Genomic DNA, 14,672 nt, shown 5'->3' with positions numbered 1-14,672 from the left:
TTTCAAACATAGAGACACATAGCACATATTGTGTGTATACCAAGGTAAATGTATTTCCATAACCTGTCATTGCAAGAAAAACACACACACAAACGTCAGAATTCCACAGTAGACCTCTGACAACAGGAGACACATGCAGAATGCAGAAAGAATCCTCCCCGTTCTTATTCCGCTATCATAATACACCTGACGTTGTCACAAACCCACAGAAATGCAACAATGCAAAAGAAGGGATTCAGGTATACCTTCCAATAAAACCACAAAGATACTCTGGAAAAACTACGCATTAACAACCCAATATACTTTGATTGGATTCATAAGCGTTGGTCTGAAATCACATATTTATCATTCTAAAATGAACACAATACATAGAGAGTTTTATTCCCTGCTGCATCTCAGACCAATTCAAAATGTCAAATACATTTCTGGGGTAATGCAAAAGATGCCTATACACATGAAAAACTCAATACTTTGAAAAAAGAGTTCCAATGTGTCATAATAAATAGACAATTGTGGGTTAACGTAGCAGTCCTGAGGACTAGCTGAGCCACTTCTATGGGTTGAGGTTGCCCTCTACTGGCCCCTTTTTCCTGAAGCATAAAGCATGAGTTTACCTGCTTGAAGCCACAATATTATGCATTCCTACATTTACATTTTGATAACACCCTGGCACCAGACTTCACAGTAGGCGTAGATGTTAATGTAGGGTATGCTAAAGTATGTAAAGCACAGATTAATTGTCATTTGTCTCCAATATTTAAGATATTCTCTTCTTCTTCTTATATATATATATATTCGTTCAAGATAACATTTTAAAACAATATACTTTTTTTGTGAGTTAAGGAATGGGCCTATTATAAAGATGAGCTCATTCATCATAGGGAGTATACTCAGCCTGTGAAAAGAGTTCACAAAAAGATGCTTTCGAGTTGCATTATTGGAAGTGAAGGATTGTGTTTTTGGAACATATGGTGCTAAAAGTTCGGATATCTCCTCTGCTGTTTCAATTTTGACCACTCTTATTTAGATTATCTCCTGCAAGTCCCCACACTTAATGAAAGCACATTACTAACACATCACAGGAGTACTCCGACTGTTGCCTTATAATGCTACTCAAATTGTGTTCGGCCGCTTTGATGGCAAGACAAAGGGGATTGAATTTCAGTTGGTGGGTCATCATAGGTGAAGGATGAGGAAGAGCGTGGCAGGGGAATGGCTACTCAATGCTGTTGAAGTAATGTAATTGTTTATTCCTTTTCTTAATGAGGTTACCACTTCACTCACTCTGCTTCTACAAGGGCAGACAGGGCATGGACGATTTCCACAGCGCTGTGTGAACATTATGACGTGTCCAATGAACGATTCCTCAACTCCAGCGTACAATGAATTGAAACTATTAAACACACGTCCCAAAAATGTGGTGACTCACAGGAAAATGCCATCATTTACATCACGGGGGAAATCCTGGTAATGTTCTCTTCACGTGAACATATTGAAAGCGACATCATCCTCAGTATCAAGTCAACCCTAGAGATCGCTGACGGGAAAACAAGAATATCCTTTAAAGCTGGGAGCTCGCAGACGGGATCCTTCAGGATGCATTCAAATGCAACGCACTACTGCAGCAGTTTGTTAAACTAATCCCAGGGCACACACAAAGACACATTACTGGAGGACACTGAAATGATGCTAGAAATGATTGATACCTATGTTTTACTCTCTGCTCTGAGACAGAAATGAGGCGAGAGTTTTGGGGTGATTTCTTATGAATGAATGTGCTGCAGGCACCATTCTAGTCCCGTTCTCCTGTTATTGAAGTGCCTCCCATGTGGATTCCTGTGCCATGACACAGGTTTTTGTATCTCTCTGAGGCTGCAGCAGCTCCGGCTCCATCAGCATGACTGATCTCATTTATCTCAGTCGCATCCAAAGAGGCCCGGGGTGTAGGGATGGGAGCTTCAATAGCAGCACTGTGAGCGCAAAAGCACAGATCATTGAGCTGTGCACTACGGCAGCCGGGGACTCACATGTGTGAATAACTGTATGAAGTTGGGATTTCTCAATATGGGGTAGCAGGAGATGTATGATGCTTCATGTTGGGGATAAACAAACCTTCACTGCACTCCATCATACTGCATTCAATATTAGTTTATCAATATTTCCTGCTGAGATGTCAACCAAACAGCACAATGTACTGCAGCAACAAACATATGGCACATTATAGTCAAACAAATGTAACTTCACGCTGAATTAAGGGATGTTTATTAGTTCTCTCGGAGGGATAATTTGCCTGTAAATAGAGTAATAGCAAAAATAAATCTTTACATTTTTTAAGTGGACTTGAACCAGGAAGCCAGACACGATACCCATTGATATTTAGTTCCGAGATGAAAATTACAAGGAATATTATCTGACGACAGAAAAAGATGCACAAGGATATTTATGTGTACGCCGTTAACGCCTTCACAGAAAACTCATTCTGTTCATGCGAGAGCAGACTCCTCATCTCAGGACATCCGTCTCTGTAGACCCACTTACCATGACATTTTCTTCCTGTGCTTGTAATTGATTTCTTCTTCAATTTATTAATATAGCCTATGGAGCGCCCGGAGCACAACGCTAGTTATCTGGAGCCCACCAGGAGCTTAATCTCCTAAAATGAGCGGAATTAATAAGAGTGTTCAAGTAACGTATTGATTACAGAATCGATGTCTGTTTCTTTGCACATGATTACTATAAAATGAAACCGCATTAAGTAAGTAAGTGGCTTTTTCAATCATTTTTTGCTTCAATCCTAATTTCAATAAGGTCTTGTTTGATAGATTGTATGCAAATGTTTAACCATACCTTTCATAACAAGAAGGAATTCAAAGAAACGGATCACCACCCGCTCCAGGTTATAATGGATGAAGCTTATATTGTTTTCTTCCAGGTCGGACATCACGCTTTGCTGAGATCAGACTGTCAATCAAACAAGAGGCCATGGGACCAAGTGCAGAGACATTTCCATCATCATCATCATCATCATCATCATCATCACCACAGGGAAACGAAAGGATGTGGTTATTATTTTTGTATCCCTCCTATAGTAACATGTTGCACAAATAAGGCAAAATCGAAGGAATCTGGATGAATGTCAATCCGTTGTGTGTAATATTTCTGTTAATACTTATTCTAAATCAATATATAGCATTTCTTTAAATATATATATATTCCATCTATAAGTTCACCAAGAAACCACTTACAGTCTTCTGAATAAATTTCCATTTGTATACACGCATAATAGAACAGATATTTTCTTCAAGAGATATAGGTCCAATGTGTCACTCTATATTTCGCAATATGTATATTGGGAGCTTTGACCTTATTTCATATGTTCTGGCATAAACATCTCATTTTCTTTGTAAGTGTGCCATTTGAAAGCAATTTCTCAACAGTGTGAATAAAAATGAGGTGTCTGTGTAAAAACAATCCATAAATAAGTATTATAGAAAGATAGTTTTCATGGCAATATGCATTTGGCACCTCAAAGTGAAAGACAGACAGAGCAGATGAAACAGTAGTAACACACCTCATTAAAAGTAAGACAACAAACATAAATTATAGATAAATATATTTATTTATTTTTAAGTAGAGGACGTCTACACGCATATGACAACATGTATACATGGTAGCACAGGTGAATCAGCAGTCCATATCAGCTCACATTAGTAGGGTCTAATGAATCTCTGCTTCTGCAGACTCAGCGGCTTAGTTTGAGAGCAGTGGGGTGAACGTTGCAGATGTCGAACCAGCGCTCGACCACCTCCTTGTGTGGCAGCAGGCCATTTCGTGGCAGAAAGGGCCGGCGCCAGCGATCCCGGCTTCCCAACACCTGCCAGAAGCGCGCGCCCTTGAGGAGGAAGATGGCATTGTGGGTGTAGGAGAAGTACGATGCATCGATGTTGCCATCTGGATGGTCTCCGCTCACCACTGGAGGGAAAACGTCTCTGATGTTTTTGGGGAAGCCTCGTGCCAAGCTGTTGGCTTTCACGTCAAACGCATACACCTGTTTGAACAGATAATTGTTTTCTCTCTTATATAGAAATCAATTAAATTACAACAAGCAAACAAATCACAGAGGAAGTGCAGCAGGTGTGTTTGCGTGAATATGTTCCCTCGTAATGCTGAGAAACAATGAATTAGCTTGGGCTTTGGTTTCGCCAAAATGTTTGCTTATGTATACATATTTAATACTCAGTGTATTATGTTTGTACCTCATTGCCTTTTTGTTCCCGGCTGCACAGAGCAGATGATACCTGGCAGCTTGATAATATGCCAGGAAGCAACAAGTAGTCCTATGCTGTATTAATAGGCTCCAGGTCTTGTGTATGTCAATTAGTTTGTGTTAATTTGATTAACACAACTTTAGGAATTATAAACAGATTTCTTGGGATTCGGACAGAGGCTACCTTTGCAACACAGGGCCACACTATTATTAATGGTAAGGCAAAAATTAGGTGCATTAATTTGGATCAATATATCGATTCAACAATCCAAAATCCAATATCCTTGATGCAAAGTGAAAACATTGATACATGTCACCGTTTTTAAGATGTGCCTTTATTTTGAAATTCCCATGGCACATCTGTGTCACCATTTCCAACCAAGCGCACCTTCTTCCTACAGAGCTCAATGATACAATTCTTTTTGTTGCTTATTATGACTTGATATAGATGTAACTAACTATGTTAAATGTGCAGATGATATTGTCTCATATGGATCACAGGCAACTGAATTGAATTGAATTAAAATCATACTGTGGCAAACTATGATATTAGCAAATATCGTATTGTTGTCCAAATTGAATCTTTTGTTTACATCACTAATCATATTTATTCACCTTAGTTGATATTTTCATACAAATTTACAATTAACCATATTACTCCTGAAATCTATTCTCAATTCAAACAGATCTACGTGATTTGTATGCACCTCCCCAGTTATCGTGTACTAAAGAGATGAAGATGAGGATTCAATTCTTACAAGAGTGTCTTTGAAGAAGTAGATGTGAGAGTCCCTCCTGTCATAGAAGGCGGTGTCAATGGGACTGAACACCCCTGGGAAACCCTGGGAGATTAACCTCGGATAGCGGTGACCTTCAGGGTCCTGTCTGAACGCCTGGTCATTCTCATTGTCGTACCTCCAGAAATGAGCACCTGTACACAAAAAAACACCATTCACCAAAGAATATCTTTGGAGATACAACTACCCGAGTGGTTCATACAGTATTTACATTTGTAGGGATGATTTTTGGGCCTACCTTTAAAGAAGTAGACGGCATCTTTTTTTCGGGACCACACATGCACATACGCATCCACTCCATCCATGGGAATTCCACGCCAGCCAGCCTGCAGGGCAACTGGATCTCCGAAGCGCGTTCGGTTATTTCTGTTCTCGTACAGCCAGTACGAGCCGTCTCTCATGAAATAAGTGTTGAAGCGGATGACCACCTCCCCGTAAGGCGTCTTCTCCTTCCTGATCATGTCAAATGCTGTGTTGAATCGGCCCTTACAGCCCCCTGCATTTAAAGATAAGCACATTGTAGAAAGCATATTCCTTTGTGTCAATTTATTACTGTATGTATGTAAATAAAACATAATCTAGTTGTGTCTGTGTGTGTATGTGTCCACTAGATGGCGCTGTAACCGTGTACCATAGAGGTGCTGTATGGCCTTCCTGTCCATCCAGTCCATCTCAAAGCCTGACTCCTGGGGCAGATAGCTGGGCTGCATGATAGAGCCAGCTCTGTAGATGTGGGGGAGACCCAGAACATGGCCGATCTCATGAACTGCTACCTAACAGACAGGAACATTTGTGTTACTATGCTGTTCCGTTATACATTATGATTCCCTTGATCATGCTTACTTTGAGGAGACTGATCCCGCTGCCAGCATTGGGGGCGGTGAAATGTTCGTCGTCATCAAAGTGAATATCCCCCAGGAACCAGGCGTGGGCAAATTCTTGACCAGTGCCATCAAATCTCTGGTTGCAACCCAGATGCCTTCCTGTGTGAAATATAGTGGCATACGTCAAGAAAAAAAAGAACAAGAAAAAAGAGGGCACTGTGTGAATTTTGTTTTAAACATTGTCAGCACATAGGGAAATATGTTACTTCACAAGAGAAGCGGTTGTGCATTAAGTATATATAAAGTCTACTTGTACCAGACCAACATATTTCTGCTTTATGCAACACTGATGATGGCCATTAGAGCTGAAATATGCTGAAATATGCTGGTTCTGACATGACATGGGAATTGTGTTTTTTCTGAAAATATATGATAATAATAAGTAAATGAGTGAAGAACCTTTATACTGTAGTTTAGGATGTTTTACTGCCAAACTTTACTTTGAAAAATTATGTTATATTGAAACAAAAAGCAGAAGAATATAATGTGAAACTTTCACATTTCAAGAAAATATATTGGATATGCATGCATTATGTGAATGCCATATGTTTGTTTTTCCTTTTGGAGGAATGTTCTGAAATATCTGGATGAATGGTTAGAATCTGATCTGCCTATATTGCCAAGATTGTGTCTTCTTGAAGCCAGAACTGTGGTGCCGCAGTTAAGTGAGTACCAACAAGTGGCTTTAACAATGTGTGCTCGGATGATTCCTAGATGTTGGAAAGAGCCTCAAACTCCAATGAAAACATGGAAGGAAGTAATGTAAAAGGTGAAAAGAAGCTGGAAGAACTGAACTGCAGAATCAACATGTTAAAGAACAATGAGACAGCTTAAGTGAACATATGTGTGACCTAAACGTGGCAATAATATAATGATTTAGCAGAGTATTATGCTATGTCTGTCATGCACTAATGCCCATATAATTATAACCAAATAATGATCTCTCTTTCATCAGTGTCGGTTTGATTACCTGCCTGTTTTTTATTATTTATATTGTTCTTTTTCTGTTGAATATTACCATGATAAAACCCATTTTAACTTAAAAATGAATGAATATCATATATATTGGGTCAGACCTACCTGTGCCAAAGCCCAGCCGGATATCAATATCCTCCAGTGGAGAACGCGTATCCTCCACAAACTCCAGGGGCGACACCTCGCTCCACATCCTGAAGGCCAGCCTGAAGATGTACCTCTGGTCTTCAATGGACAGCTGGCTGCTGTATCCTTCTCCTATCAGCCTCCATTTCAACACCCTCTTGGAAAAGGCCATGTAACCAGTTTTACCCAAATCTCTCCTGTGCCTGCTTTTGGACACGAGAGTGGCGAGGTGGCGTTTCCTGCGCCGCACTGCTTTGCTCTGACGTGCGTTCACGCTGACATTTACCACTTGACCGTCCATGTGGTTATTGTGCGAGCTGTTTAGAGAAGTGTTATTTAAAATGTGATCGTATAAGCTAAAGCCGTCTGTGTAATTCATGCTGGTGTCATTGGAAATGCCTGTGATAACACTTTCTGTGTCATTAACATTGAATGTGTCTTCTTCAAGGGGGCCAGCAGTACCAAAAGAAGAGTCTGAGATTACATTACTCAATGTGTTGTTACTGTCACTTGCACTGCTTTCAGTATCTGAGGCGCTGCTGTTCTCGGGTGCTGCAGGGGCGTCCAGGTCGATCTCCTTGTCAGGGACTCCGCACCTCGGTTTGTTCATAGCCACCTTGGTGGCCTCATCAAACACACCTGTGGCAGGCAGACCCGATACCCTCTGGAACTCTTGAAGAGCTGAAATAAACACTTGGCTCTCGGTTTGACCGTTGTCGTTGTCACCATCCTCAGGAGCGTCCCTCGAGTGATGTGAGGTTCCTTCCTGGATCACGTCTTGAAGGTCACCCAGGAAGTCGTTTTCGAAAGAGGGGTCTGAATCTTCAAACTGGACCGCCTCCCAGTTCACTGGATTAATGAATCCATATCTCGAGAGAAATAGCTGTAACAAGACATGGGTTACTTTATATGATTACAACAATCAATCATAAAATGTCTAATCTCAAAGATGCGGAAGTTTGAAAAAAGACTCCGATTTTTACCTCTGCTGTGTATTTGCTTGATATTGCCTCAGCTTGGTGAGAATTAAGGGTCTGCACATCAGAATGGTCCCGGTTATGGAAGAGTTTCTCTGCATCAGCTGAGCTAATGCTCGTCCAAAATAGCAAAATCATCAGCTGGATAGAAGTCAGCATCGTGGCGTTGGTTTACTCAGGTAACTATATAAAAGTAAGTAAGAAGCCACGGTGCTTTATAGGCAGGTCCTGAGTTTCTCCACTCCCATCTAAAGGTGCGACTCTTTGGAGGTATCCCACTTTCCTCAGCTTTGTGTGAAAAGTAAACCTGTCTTTACTATCTCCAACTGCTTCATTTCACTGAATTGTATGGATGTGTTATACACGCTCCGCTGGTTTTAAATGGACTGTTGTTGACCTGCGGAAAGACGTTAAAGCCTTCACTTTCATGTGGACAATAGCAGTTTAGGACATCCATGACTTCTTTTGAACAGGACACACAAACGCACACACTTGAGTGTTTTACAATGAATAACCACCATCCAAACCTTCCATCCAACATCACATTGACTGACCTTTATTTTCAAAAACAAAAGATAGATTGACTTTCTTGAGCATGCCAAACATAAATATTATAATTACATTCACTTACATTTTTTTTAAGCTCTTATGGCACAAAAGCTTTGTTTTCCTCAGTGCAAACTAGCTGTTGTACATACAAAATCAGGTAAAAGTAAAACAGACAAATAACAATACATATAAATAACACAGAATACACAAAGAGAGACGATAAAGTGGATGGATTCAAGAGCTGCGGCCTGTGGGTGGCTACTGTAGAGCTTTGGCTATCGCTGCTGCCAGGTGCTCAGCTGTTGGCTTTTCTGCAGTACAGCTGACACACATGCCTTCTGCTGCCATGGCATCTTGTGTAGTAGGTCCTATGGCTGCAAACTGGAAACAAAGAAGTGAAGATCTGTTAGGTACTGCAGATTCATGCATTGTTTTATGTGTGTGCCTATGAGGAGGCTGCACCTTTATTTGAGTCAGCTGTTCACCCGACAGCCTCCGTACCACCTCTAAGCAAAACTTCACTCCCGATGGGCTGAAGAAAGCTATGCTGGCTGGAGTGCCCTGTAAATGCACAGACAAATGAACAGTTACTACATTTAGAAAAAGCCCTCTCGAAAATGCAGACGGAGTGGGGCTTTACCTGCTCTGTGAAAAAGTTCTTTAGATTTTTCTCCAGATCTGGATGTTCAGCTGTTTGATAGACAGTCAGCGTCTCGAGGGGCACCCCTGGAAACAAAAGAAAGAGATCCCCGCAGTGATGAAGGTAGCACAGTTATTATTTTATAATTAGTGTAGACCCAGTGGGACTTCTATCACCTTGAGTCTTAATATTGAGATCTTGAGGCACAATAGGGGAGAACGCTTACCATTTCCCCTTAAAGCCGTGGGCAAGACTTCTCTTTTGATTGAGCCACAGGGGAAAAAAAGTGGTAGAATATTTGTGTTCTCTCCTATGAAAACGAAGAGAATTAAGTATAAGGTCATATTAATTATCAGAACAACTGTAAAAGGTTTCATTAAACTGAAGAATGTGGGAGTATAAAGTCATATCGTACGTTCAAGGATAAGATGTGACAGGACTCCTGCTGTCCCTGTGTCCTCGCCCAAAGGGTTCAGACCCAGATTCCGTACTATGCAGGGAAAAAACAAACAGAGAAAGGACACGTGACTGAATATTTACACAAATGAATGATTAAGTCAAATTCTGTTCAACTGCTCCAATTACTAAATACACAACTAACTGACAACAAAGAGACCAAGTGGCACTAAAGAAAGAAGGTAAAGCACACGTCAGGCAGGTGCTGCACCTTGCAGCACACTGTCACTTGTGTACGTCCTATTTCCAAATGGCCGAGGGTAGTAACATCCCCTCACACACTTCTGTCGGCACCAGGTGCCTCTCTCACTCTACTAGAATTAGCATTAACATAGCAAAAGTCCATAAAAATAGCATTTTTTTGGAATAATCATTTAAGGTGAAAAGGGTTTTCATATGTGACAATAACTCACCTAATGCAGCAGTTGCCTTCCCGACCACATAGATGGACTTGCTGTTCCATTTGTCTTTCACAGAGTTGCTCCATTCTGAAATAATAATTTGGGGAAAAGGATTACATTTAATCAAGGAAGTGGTTTCAAATTTCAGTTTTCAGTCAAGAAACACAGTACACAGAACTCACAAGACATTTAACCGAACACATGTTTTCAGAGGATCAATCGATGAGGTACAAGGTGCAACAATTATACTATAAAACACAATTCCTTCTCACCTTCTCTTCTTTCTTCCGCTTCTAAGCACATCCTCACAGCCTCCACTGCTCTCGGACTGGTGAATATAAGACCTCCGTGCTTTTCTGGTTGGAAAAGCTGAAAAAAGGAAGACATCTTAAAACAACCGACAAATGATACAAAAAGCAATATGTGTACATGAATGATGCAAATACAAATGTAATATTTAAATAATGTAATTTACCTGATCTGACAAGGTGTTTAATGAGACAAACTTAAAAGACAGCACAGGAATAAGGGTTGCTGTATGTCCATGTGACGCCAGCTCCTGTGGAATCAAAACAATAACTTCCTGTCAATATTTTCTGCGAAATGCAAATCTGTACTGACAACTGCTGAAAATACACATCTGAACAAAGTACACAGAACAACTGCTTTTACCTGAATGTAAGGATCAGGACCAGACTCTTCATCTCTAGGCTCTTTTAGAAGAAGCACATGCATATTGGCAAGGCTTTAAAACGCTCTGGATCAATACAATAAATAGGGAAGCATACAGCGGATCAAACCAGGGTGAAATATGAATGCTGCTGTCAAAAATACAGTCAACACAGACACTGAAAACTGCCAAAAAGACTGAGGACAGTGGGTGTGAAGACACAGCAAGTTAAGCTACACCCTAAAACTGCCATATGCAACCGGCAGATAACAATACTGTTGAGTCACGATTATTGGACGTACATGAGGAGAACATGAAACGAAATAATGTCACAATTTCTCTTTGAATTCGTGTATTACGCATGTTGCATTAGCTGTAATGTGGCTGATGTCTTCTTCTGTTATTGTTTACATTAGTAAGGCTGAATTATGAGTTTAGCTAGCTAGTAACCGCCCCCCTTATTAGATCCTGTCCGTAATGCCTTGTGATAATAAGTAGTTAATATACCTTGCTTGCTTGCTTGTACAATGATTTGAATGACAACGGATACTCAAAAGACACAATATTACACGATATTCTTGTACCTTGAGTTGTCGTTACCGCTGAGTGCATAACGACTTTCAGCCATGGTCAAGAAGGGGAGATATTACATTTCATATTTGACTAACTTTAAAATAAATCAAGTTAATTCTGCAAAATTATGATGAATTAAAACGATCTTTTATTAATTATGAAACCATATAATATAATTAGCTGTCCATAACGGATGTATAGTAGTTTAGGCACATATCAATTAACTTCTGTCCCCTTTTTCCTGAAATGGTTCATTCCATTTTCGCGAAGGGCGACTAGCCAGCATTGCGGCTCCGAAGGTTGCTACGGCAAGTGGCAAGTCCTGTATATTTAAGGGCCATAATGGCGGCTTCAGACTCACAGTTTCCTAACACGCTCTCCGCGAACAGTTGCCCCGCCCACTCGGTCGACACGCGCGTTGTAAGTTTGCAAGCATGGCTTCTTTAGCTAAGAAAAGAGCAGTAGGTTTGGGTGTAAATCCCGAGGAAAGCGACAGCTCCGATGAGAATCCGGAGGAGGATGGTGATTCCGGAGATGAGGACAGCGGGGCATCCGAGGAGGAGATCAATGAGGTAACGCTAACGGAACATTAACTCCCATGCATGGCCTTACGAACTAGCTAGCGTTTAGCTAGCTGTTAGCTAGCCAACTCAGCTGTCGGCTAAAGGTAACATGACGCTACATTAGCAATATTTACTGTTGCAACCACGAAAATATTAATGTACAAACTGGAATGTCATATTTAAGTAGTATCTAGCGTTAATATTAACGTTACCTTACGTTAGTATGGCTAACATGGGAAAGTATTTTACAGTGCGTGTCAAAAAACTGCTCGAGTAAAACTAAAATGACTTATTAATTCAATGAGTACGTCAAGCAACTACCCTATTAATATATACAAAGTACTTTAATGCATACTTTCTCCACGTGCAGCCAGGTTTGTGTTGTTAACTGCTCACTACTTTGTTATTGTTTGGCTATCAGGAGGTCATGGTTGACTTTGAAGCTCACGCCATCGCAAACAACGACTTCAATGGTGTCAAGAAACTCTTACAACAGGTTTGAGACTCTATCTATCTATCTATCTATCTATCTATCTATCTATCATGTTCGGTGTAAGCTTGTACTGACTTCAGTTGTGTTTGTATTCAGCTCTTCCTGAAGGCTCATGTAAATACTTCAGAGATGACAGACCTCATCATTCAACAGAATCACATTGGAAGTGTCATCAAGGTGAGTTTAAGCTCATCTCACATTTTACAAGTGGCTTTATTTTTTTTCCAGCTCTAACATGTGTACACTACTTCATTTTGCTCCAGCAAGCTGAGGTGCCAGACGACAGCGACGATGACGACCCTGATGAAGTATTTGGCTTCATCACTTTGCTTAACCTTACAGAGAGAAAGGTAGCACCACTGGTGGACACCGACCTTACGGAATAGTTGGCTTTTGGGCGCTCTGATGACGTATACATAAATAAAATTAACACGTTTTTTTGTCATTTTCCTGTTTGCAGGATGTGCAATGTGTGGAGGAGTTGAAGGAGCTGATCGTGGATCAGTGTGAGAAGAGCTCTACCCCCAGTATGACGGAAGAGCTAGAGCAGATCTTCAACGACGCCAGCAAACCTGTTGGGCTTCTCGTATGTGAGCGCTTCATCAACGTGCCCCCACAGATCGCCCTCCCACTGCACAAACAGCTCCAGTGAGTTGCACTCTGTCTTGAATGGATACTTGACCTAATGGCGCCTCGTAAAGGGAACAATAAAACATTTAAGATGGGTTAACTACTTCCTACGGATGCATTCTAATTTGGAATAGGTGAAGGGGGTGTTTGCTCCTTAGCCTTGTTCGGGGTCAAAACTTGAAATGTTGTGTGCAGGAAAATTAACCGAATTTCTCTGTCCTCCAGGGAAGAACTAGAGGAAGCTCAGAGGACGAATAAGCCCAGTGGGAAGTGTCACTATTGTCTGATGATCAGCAAGACCTGCAAAGAGGCAAGCAAGAGTATTCCAGCCAGAGGAGGCGCTCCCAAAGAGGAATACTTGTTTGTCAATGCAGAGGAGGAATTCTTCTATGAGGTAACGTCAAGTAAATGCAAGAAGAGTCTGAGATGCAAACTTTTATAATATACAAGGAGTGCTTTTCATTCCGTATTTCAATAACTCATTCATTTGATATTGTATTGCTATTTAATGAGCTGTAGGCAGTTTTACCTTTATTATAATGATGATAATAATACTGTCATAGAAGAAAAAAGCAATGTGAAACATTTGTATTCATGCCTAGAGATGAACAGATGTAAGCATTGTCTGTATTCTCCTCACAGCAAGCCGTCATGAAGTTCCACTACTCGGTCCAGGAAGAGACAGACACCTGTTTAAGCGGCAGGTGGGCATTCGACGACGTACCCATGAAACCTTTCAGGACCGTGATGCTGATCCCAGCAGACAGAATGCCAGCTATTATGACGAAACTCAAAGAATACTTAACTGTGTGAACCGAACCAATAAACTGACGACTTTCAGGCTCATGGAAATTGTTCAATATACTCGAGACTGTAGAAGAAAATATTTTGGTACCATCAGCTACAGTAGTGCCAGTATTAAAAACCTGACATTTAGTACATGCTGTGCAGTGAGTTTATTTTTTTTTAAAGACATTTTAGAGAAGCAGTTTTTAGCAAAATGTCTGGTTCCCTTTATTATACCCTGCTTATACTGCAGAAACATTGTCATGTGAATTTTATAGACTTGTTTATAACAAGATTATGAACCAAGATAATTCAATATGATAAATATTGTGTTTGACAACTGATGTGAGCTTGGAGTCCAGTCACCCCAGATGGAGGGATGTGTAACTTGCAAATAAATTAGAGTGGTAAAGCTCCAATTGTGTCCAATCGATAGCAGTTCCAGATTTCCTTTCATAACTTAGTAAAAATCCGATTTTCACATTTTTATCGACATGAAAATGGAGGATACAAATGTCTGAGGATTTTCTAAGTAAACAACCTTGTAAATCTCTTGCCATCTATAATTAATAAATGCTTTATATCTACATGTCTTGATAAAATGACACGTTTTAGTCTCAAACCACAACGTTACACACCACCTTAACCTGAAGAGTTGTACCGCTAGCTTTGTAAGAGGTAAAGGAAGTATATTCTCCAGCAGCTTGTACATGCAATGTGTTGGACGTCTCTGAACCTGCATCCTCCTAGTTACGTGCACAAGAGGTGTGATGGAATGTTTTTCTCCCTTTTTAAATACAGCAGCAGACATCTGTTGCTCATTAAAATGTAAACATCCATCAGGATACTGCATTTTCTGAGAGCAGAGCTAATATAAAAAGGTAC

At 40.6% G+C, this 14,672-nt stretch overlaps 3 protein-coding genes across 3 annotated transcripts; 1 reads left to right on the top strand and 2 right to left on the bottom strand.

Moving 5' to 3' along the window:
* Window positions 1-3,742: 3,742 nt before the first annotated feature.
* On the bottom strand, window positions 3,743-8,191 carry mmp21 (matrix metallopeptidase 21; the record flags this gene model as incomplete). Its single annotated transcript, XM_079238098.1, has 7 exons — window positions 8,033-8,191; window positions 7,029-7,932; window positions 5,908-6,047; window positions 5,696-5,837; window positions 5,303-5,560; window positions 5,026-5,198; window positions 3,743-4,048 (listed from the first exon to the last, which is right to left on the bottom strand). Exons 1-7 carry the CDS (start codon window positions 8,183-8,185, stop codon window positions 3,743-3,745), a joined length of 2,076 nt encoding a protein of 691 aa, XP_079094224.1. The 5' UTR covers window positions 8,186-8,191.
* Window positions 8,192-8,561: 370 nt separating this feature from the next.
* On the bottom strand, window positions 8,562-11,349 carry uros (uroporphyrinogen III synthase). The gene is made up of 10 exons (XM_079237695.1): window positions 11,327-11,349; window positions 10,745-10,829; window positions 10,548-10,631; window positions 10,345-10,441; window positions 10,085-10,159; window positions 9,631-9,705; window positions 9,442-9,525; window positions 9,216-9,301; window positions 9,038-9,136; window positions 8,562-8,956 (listed from the first exon to the last, which is right to left on the bottom strand). The coding sequence occupies exons 2-10, from the start codon at window positions 10,805-10,807 to the stop codon at window positions 8,834-8,836; spliced, it is 786 nt and encodes a 261-aa protein (XP_079093821.1). The 5' UTR covers window positions 10,808-10,829; window positions 11,327-11,349; the 3' UTR covers window positions 8,562-8,833.
* Window positions 11,350-11,733: 384 nt separating this feature from the next.
* On the top strand, window positions 11,734-14,220 carry bccip (BRCA2 and CDKN1A interacting protein). Its single transcript, XM_079237530.1, has 7 exons — window positions 11,734-11,887; window positions 12,300-12,374; window positions 12,468-12,548; window positions 12,635-12,721; window positions 12,832-13,019; window positions 13,227-13,395; window positions 13,644-14,220. The coding sequence occupies exons 1-7, from the start codon at window positions 11,750-11,752 to the stop codon at window positions 13,812-13,814; spliced, it is 909 nt and encodes a 302-aa protein (XP_079093656.1). The 5' UTR covers window positions 11,734-11,749; the 3' UTR covers window positions 13,815-14,220.
* The last annotated feature ends 452 nt before the right edge of the window (window positions 14,221-14,672 follow it).

This window comes from Taurulus bubalis (genome assembly GCF_910589615.1).
Source record: "Taurulus bubalis genome assembly, chromosome: 2".
Taxonomy (NCBI): domain Eukaryota; kingdom Metazoa; phylum Chordata; class Actinopteri; order Perciformes; family Cottidae; genus Taurulus; species Taurulus bubalis.
Note: the sequence above shows the minus strand (reverse complement) of the source record. Positions and strands in the feature narration are given on the sequence as shown.